This window comes from Ipomoea nil, unplaced genomic scaffold, assembly GCF_001879475.1.
Source record: "Ipomoea nil cultivar Tokyo-kokei standard unplaced genomic scaffold, Asagao_1.1 scaffold0688, whole genome shotgun sequence".
Taxonomy (NCBI): Eukaryota; Viridiplantae; Streptophyta; class Magnoliopsida; order Solanales; family Convolvulaceae; genus Ipomoea; species Ipomoea nil.
The window spans coordinates 8070212-8076856 of record NW_017617116.1 but is presented as its reverse complement, the minus strand read 5'-3'; the positions used below and the strand labels follow the sequence as shown (position 1 = coordinate 8076856).

The 6645-nt window shown below is 40.1% G+C and overlaps 1 protein-coding gene across 1 annotated transcript; it reads left to right on the top strand.

The window, feature by feature from the left end:
- On the top strand, positions 1-6139 carry LOC109176016 (putative phospholipid-transporting ATPase 9). The gene is made up of 12 exons (XM_019325417.1): positions 1-1361; positions 1793-3120; positions 3205-3315; positions 3436-3712; positions 3790-3878; positions 3965-4073; positions 4163-4366; positions 4490-4615; positions 4844-4942; positions 5037-5228; positions 5335-6040; positions 6074-6139. Exons 1-11 carry the CDS (start codon positions 960-962, stop codon positions 6037-6039), a joined length of 3642 nt encoding a protein of 1213 aa, XP_019180962.1. The 5' UTR covers positions 1-959; the 3' UTR covers position 6040; positions 6074-6139.
- Positions 6140-6645: the final 506 nt, after the last annotated feature.

The following is a 6645-nucleotide window of genomic DNA, read 5'->3' as shown; positions in this document are numbered from 1 at the left end:
GAGTAGGCCAAACCCAGAAATCCAAGAAGAGAAAGATTACGCAAAAAGGGAAAAAGTGGAAATCTTTGAAAAATTCCCCGGTTTTTTATTTTCACACTCAAAGTGGAAATTACAGAAGATCAAAATGCTTTCTTCGTCACATCTGGCCCATTTTGTAATCACCCTTTTTGTTCTTTAAGATCAAAAATGTAAATTTAATTACTTGTTTATGCATGTTTGGTATTTATACGAAAGAATAGATTTTTAAAGAAGGCATCTAAGCATTTAGAAATCCGAAGTACTGCAAGTCAAACACAGGGGGAAACTGGGAAAGAGAGAGAGAGAGAAAGAGAGATCCAAGTCAATGTTAGTTCAATTCCTTTGGGCAAAAGAGAAAATTTTCCAGATTTTCCTTGTTTTTCACTATATGGAGGTGTAATATGGGACAAATATGTATATATATGACAACATAGAATCATAGATAATCTGTATATTAACAGGCTTCTTGTATCCGCCCTCTCTCTCTCTCTCTCTGTCTCTCTCTGCATCTCTCTTTGACCAAGTCTTGAGCTAAGAATTGAACCCTTTGGTCTCTTAAGTGTTAATATGCAGCAAAGATGGAAGCTTTCGGTGTTTTTGAGGTGGATTGACCACGTTGGAATTGTGGGTACCAAGTAATGTGGCTTTGTCTCTATTTGGAAGACCAAGACCCCCCCTTTCTACACTCTCATCCAACCCAATACCTATCCCTTACCATCCCCTCACACAAACACAAAAACTTTATATATATATATATATATATATATATATTTTTGGGTGAAGTTCTTCAGTCCTTTGTTCTTGACATCATTTTTTGAACCCTTTTTAGAGAGCTTTGAGCTCTTGGTATTGGAGAAAATTGGGTTTTCTCTTGAATAAACTACATTTACAGTGATTTTTTGGATTGGGATTGGGATTGGGATAGAAAGAAAGTGGAGAAAATGGGGACAGGGAGGAGGAAGAAGCTGCATTTCAGCAAGATCTACTCATTCAGATGTGGGATGTCAGCATTCAGCAAGGAGGAGCAATCCCAGATAGGTGGGCCAGGGTTTTCAAGGGTGGTATATTGCAATGAGACAGAGGTTTTTGAGGGTGAAGAAATCAAGAACAACTATTCTGGGAATTATGTTAGGACTACAAAGTACACTGCTGCAACTTTCTTGCCCAAATCCTTGTTTGAGCAGTTCAGAAGAGTGGCCAACTTCTACTTCTTGGTTGTTGGCATCTTGTCCTTCACTCCCCTGGCTCCTTTCCGGGCTTCCACTGCCATTATTCCTCTTATCTTTGTCATTGGAGCATCCATGGTCAAAGAAGCTATAGAAGATTGGCATAGAAAACAACAGGTATTTTTAAAATTTTTCTGTCATTTTTAGGTGATCAGAATCCGGGTTTGTGGGATAAATCCCGCCTTGTGGCCTAGCTGTCAAAGGGTCATAGCTGATCAGCTCAGCTTAAACCAAGAAGACCAATAGACTGCTCCCACTGGGAGTCAAACTTGTAACCTTCTGGTTACCAATTTAACCTGATCAGATCAACTTAGCTGGGATTGCTCATGTAGCTTATCCATTTTGAGTTTAGGGATATGTTTTAATTTGTTTGTGGAAGCTAAGATCACTTTGTAGGTCTTAAATGATATCATAAAGTGATTTTGGGGATATGATATTTGATTGATGATTTCAAATATAGATTCTCTATACTTTTCTTTTTATAATTTGGGGTTAATTGCCAATTAGCTTTGAAAAAAATTGAGTACAAAATGATATTTTTCTCTCAGGATATTGAGATGAACAATAGAAAGGTTAATGTGCATCAAAGTAATGGAGTGTTCAAGCAAACTGAATGGAAAAATTTGAGAGTAGGTGACATAGTTAAGGTGCAGAAAGATGACTTTTTCCCAGCTGACCTTCTTTTGCTTTCGTCGAGCTATGATGATGCGGTCTGCTATGTTGAGACCATGAATCTCGACGGTGAGACTAATCTCAAGTGTAAACAAGCATTGGAGGTCACTTCTTCATCCTTGCACGACGATTCTCAGTTCCAAGGTTTTAAGGCGACGGTTAAGTGTGAAGATCCTAATGCCAATTTGTATACTTTTGTTGGGAGTTTGGAGTGTGAAGGAAAACAGCATCCTCTTTCACCTCAACATTTGCTTTTGAGAGACTCGAAGTTACGAAACACGGAGTATGTGTATGGGGCTGTTATCTTCACTGGTCATGACACAAAGGTTATGCAGAATTCAACCGAGCCCCCTTCAAAGAGGAGCAGAATCGAGAGGAAAATGGATAATATCGTCTACTTTTTATTTGGCGTCCTGTTCGTTTTTGGCTTTGTTGGATCGGTCTACTTTGGGGTTGTAACTAAGGAGGATTTGGATGGTGAAAAGATGAAGATGAAAAGATGGTATTTGAGACCGGACAATTCTGAGATTTTCTTCGATCCTAATCGGGCTGCAGCTGCTGCTGTTTATCACTTCCTGACTGCTCTGCTTCTGTTTAGCAACTTGATCCCGATTTCCTTGTATGTATCTATCGAAATCACCAAAGTTCTTCAGAGTACCTTCATCAATCAAGACATTCATATGTACTATGAAGAAACTGACAAGCCAGCAAATGCCCGAACCTCGAATTTGACAGAGGAGCTTGGTCAGGTCGAGACGATACTTTCTGACAAGACTGGCACGTTGACTTGCAACTCGATGGAGTTCGTTAAGTGCTCGGTGGGGGGTGTGGCTTATGGCCATGGTATCACAGAAGTCGAAAGGGCAATGGCTAAAAGAAAAGGGGCACATTGTGGAGAGATTATTGTGGCGAAAACACATGTGAAAGGCTTTAACTTTAGCGATGAACGGATCATGAACGGGAATTGGATAACCGAGCCTCGATCGGGCGTGATACAAAGATTCTTTCGTTTACTGGCAGTTTGTCACACTGTCATACCCGACGTGGATGATGCTACTGGCAAAGTTTCATACGAAGCCGAGTCTCCAGATGAGGCTGCTTTCGTGATTGCAGCACGAGAGATCGGGTTTGAATTCTCTAAGAGAACTCAAACAAGTGTCTCGGTGAACGAATTGGATCTCGAATCTGGCAAAAGAGTTGAAAGGTTGGCACAAATAACAAAACATTTCTCTATATAAGCCCACTTATTCACTTCTTTTCGAGTCTCTTAAAAAATTCCCGTGTGCAGGGTGTATAAGCTTTTGGATGTTCTGGAATTCAACAGCACGAGAAAAAGGATGTCCGTGATCGTGAGAGATGAAGATGGAAAGATTCTACTACTTTGCAAAGGCGCTGACAGGTTAGTTAGTTAGTTAGTTAGTTAGTAACTGTTCTTATACGCTTTCTTGGATTCATTTCTTTTCCTTCTATCTGAGCTATCATGAACTTGTTTATTCTATCGTGTTTGGGATGAATGCAGTGTTATGTTCGAAAGGCTCGCGATGAATGGTAGGGAGTTTGAAGAGGAAACGAGGGAACACGTGAACGAGTACGCTGATGCAGGCTTGAGGACGTTGATTCTCGCTTATCGTGAGCTCAGTGAGGAAGAATACGAGGTGTTCAATAAAAAGTTTTCGGAGGCGAAGAATCTAGTCAGTGCAGAACGAGATTCGAGGATGAATGAAGTAACAGAGAAGATCGAAAAGGGCTTAACTCTTCTCGGTGCTACTGCTGTCGAGGACAAACTCCAACAAGGGGTAAGATTTAAGGATATCTCAGCTCGTTTCGATTGATCAAAATTCAAGATTTACTTATACTTGGCTATCCCGTTTAGGTTCCCGATTGCATTGATAAACTCGCCCAAGCAGGCATAAAGATATGGGTTTTGACAGGTGACAAGATGGAAACTGCAATAAATATTGGGTATTATTGTATTTCTTATTACTCGTTTAGTCGTTTTATGTTATTACCATTCGTCCTACACGTTTCTGACAACGAAAATTCTGCAGTTATGCCTGTAGTTTGCTTAGACAAGGAATGGAGCAGATCATCGTAAACTTGGATACCCCCGAAATCATAGCACTCGAGAAAAGTGGAGACAAAGATGCAATTGCTAAGGTAATCGAATCGATGATGTTCCAGTTATAGCACTAGGTGAAGTGTCTTATTGATGTATATATATATCGTTTTAACAATAACGTCAATAGGCCTCGAAGAAAAATGTTCTCAAGCAAATCAACGATGCGAAGGCTCAGGTTACTTCTTCCAGCACCGAGGCGTTTGCCTTGATCATTGATGGAAAATCTCTTACATATGCATTGAAGGACGATGTAAAGAACTTATTCCTCGATGTTGCAATTAGGTGCGCTTCTGTTATATGCTGCCGCTCATCGCCAAAGCAGAAGGCTTTGGTAAGATCAAATATTCTCGGTTATGCAATGCTATATATATATATATATATATATATATATATATATATATCCTCTTCTAGTACTTGTATATCTGATCTTATGAAAATTTTCTCGAATGTTAAGGTAACGAGGCTTGTTAAAACGGGGACTGGAAAAACAACATTGGCAATTGGTGACGGGGCGAATGATGTTGGAATGCTTCAAGAAGCCGATATTGGAATTGGAATCAGTGGCGTTGAAGGCATGCAGGTGAAAACTGTTGGAAATAATTTATTCGTAACGTTGATTCATATAATAAAGGTGTCACGCTTATATGAATCAAGTGGGAGACTATTAGAAATAATTATATGAATCAACGTTAGGAATAAATTATTTCTAACCAGAAGCTTTATCTTGTCACTTCGTGGCAACGTTTTACATCTTATAATGATAAAAATGCCACATTTCTTCTTACCTCGCCCGGTTACAAATGTGCAGGCTGTCATGTCAAGCGATGTTGCAATTGCTCAGTTCCAATATTTGGAACGGTTGCTTTTAGTGCACGGCCATTGGTGTTACAGAAGAATCGCTACAATGGTAATCGATTTTAGAGTAAATTTTAAAAATTTTGCGATGTTAATTTGCCCCTTGACTTGTTACATTGAAGCCCTGCATCTGTTTTTCGTTGCAGATATGCTATTTCTTCTACAAAAATATCACCTTCGGTTTCACTTTATTCTTGTATGAGATATACACATCGTTTTCTGGGCAACCAGCATACAACGATTGGTTCCTCGGACTTTACAACGTCTTCTTCACATCACTCCCGGTGCTTGCTTTGGGCGTTTTTGATCAGGATGTGTCTGCTCGTTTTTGCCTTAAGGTACGTTACATTAAACTTATGGTCATGTTAGACCAATATTTAATTTCTGGCAATTACTATATTGTCTGCTATAGTGGTAAACGTTTGATCCTAATTTCTTCGGCAGTTCCCTTTACTTTATCAAGAAGGCATTGAGAACGTCCTTTTCAACTGGCGTCGTATAATTGGATGGATGCTGAATGGGGTTTGCAGTGCTCTTATCATATTCTTCATCTGCACAACCGTTCTCGACCCCCAGGCCTACATGGAGGACGGGAAAATCGCGGGATATGCAATAGTAGGGGCGACTATGTACACTTGTGTAGTTTGGGTTGTGAACTGCCAAATGGCCCTTGCCATAAGCTACTTCACCTTAATCCAACACCTCTTCATCTGGGGTGGGATAGCCCTATGGTACATTTTCCTGCTCATATATGGAGCACTACCTGCACAATATTCCACTAACGCTTATCGTGTATTCCTGGAGGCCCTCGCCCCCGCCCCGTCCTACTGGATCGCCACCCTCTTCGTGGTGGTTACCGCCCTCGTTCCTTACTTTGCATACAACGCGGTTCAGATGCGCGTTTTCCCAACGTACCATGAAATGATTCAGTGGATTCGCTATGAGGGGAAGCTGGAGGACCCCGAGTACTGTGACATGATTCGACAGAGGTCTATCAGGCACACAACCGTCGGGTTCACTGCTCGCTCCATGGCGAGGTCGGGTGAACATCTGCAGCTTCACTCTTTATCTTGTTTGAGTGAGCAAACAGAATGTGCATCCAAAACATTACAGGCTAAACTGGAGCTCTGCTCATTTGTAGATAGCTGATGATGATCTGAGGGCCTGCAATTCTGCAGGTCTGCATGTAAGTAGATATATACATACATAGAGATTACAGTGCCAAGAGGTATAAATTTGTTTATTCAAATATGCATTCTATAGAATTACTGGGGGGTATACAACACTAGATTAGAAGTGGGAGGGAAGAAACAATTAGTTTTGATCAATAATATATTGATTCTCAATTCGTTTTATTGAGGCCTCTTATTCTGATTCTAACATACTAAATGTGGACTAATTAAGTTGGGCGGTTCAGATAAAACTCGTCTCGTGACTCTAGCCGGCAAAAGAACACAAAGAAGTAAACCTGCCTAAGTTACTCATTATTGACCGGCTTAAATCAAGAAAGACAATAAGCAACTTCCACCGAGAATTAAATTTGTGTTTACCAAGCTAACTACTCATCATTGTCTCATTAAACGGGAACGAAGCATTAAAAGACTAATTTGATCACAGGGAAAATTGTAATTTATATTCATTCATAATATGTCAATTATCAATATCACTCTTAATTATTAGTGTGGTAAATGTTGTCCATCAATTTTCAAAATGATACCTATATTGTCCTCCCCTAGTGTAAATGTTGCCCTCAAT

Excerpts from the sequence above, each read along its gene's own strand:
- LOC109176016 (XM_019325417.1), top strand. The coding sequence starts at position 960 with ATGGGGACAGGGAGGAGGAAGAAGCTGCATTTCAGCAAGATCTACTCA. Across the intron at positions 4,943-5,036 it reads ACAGAAGAATCGCTACAATG|ATATGCTATTTCTTCTACAA; the intron begins GTAATCGATTTT and ends TTTTCGTTGCAG. Across the intron at positions 5,229-5,334 it reads CTGCTCGTTTTTGCCTTAAG|TTCCCTTTACTTTATCAAGA; the intron begins GTACGTTACATT and ends TTTCTTCGGCAG.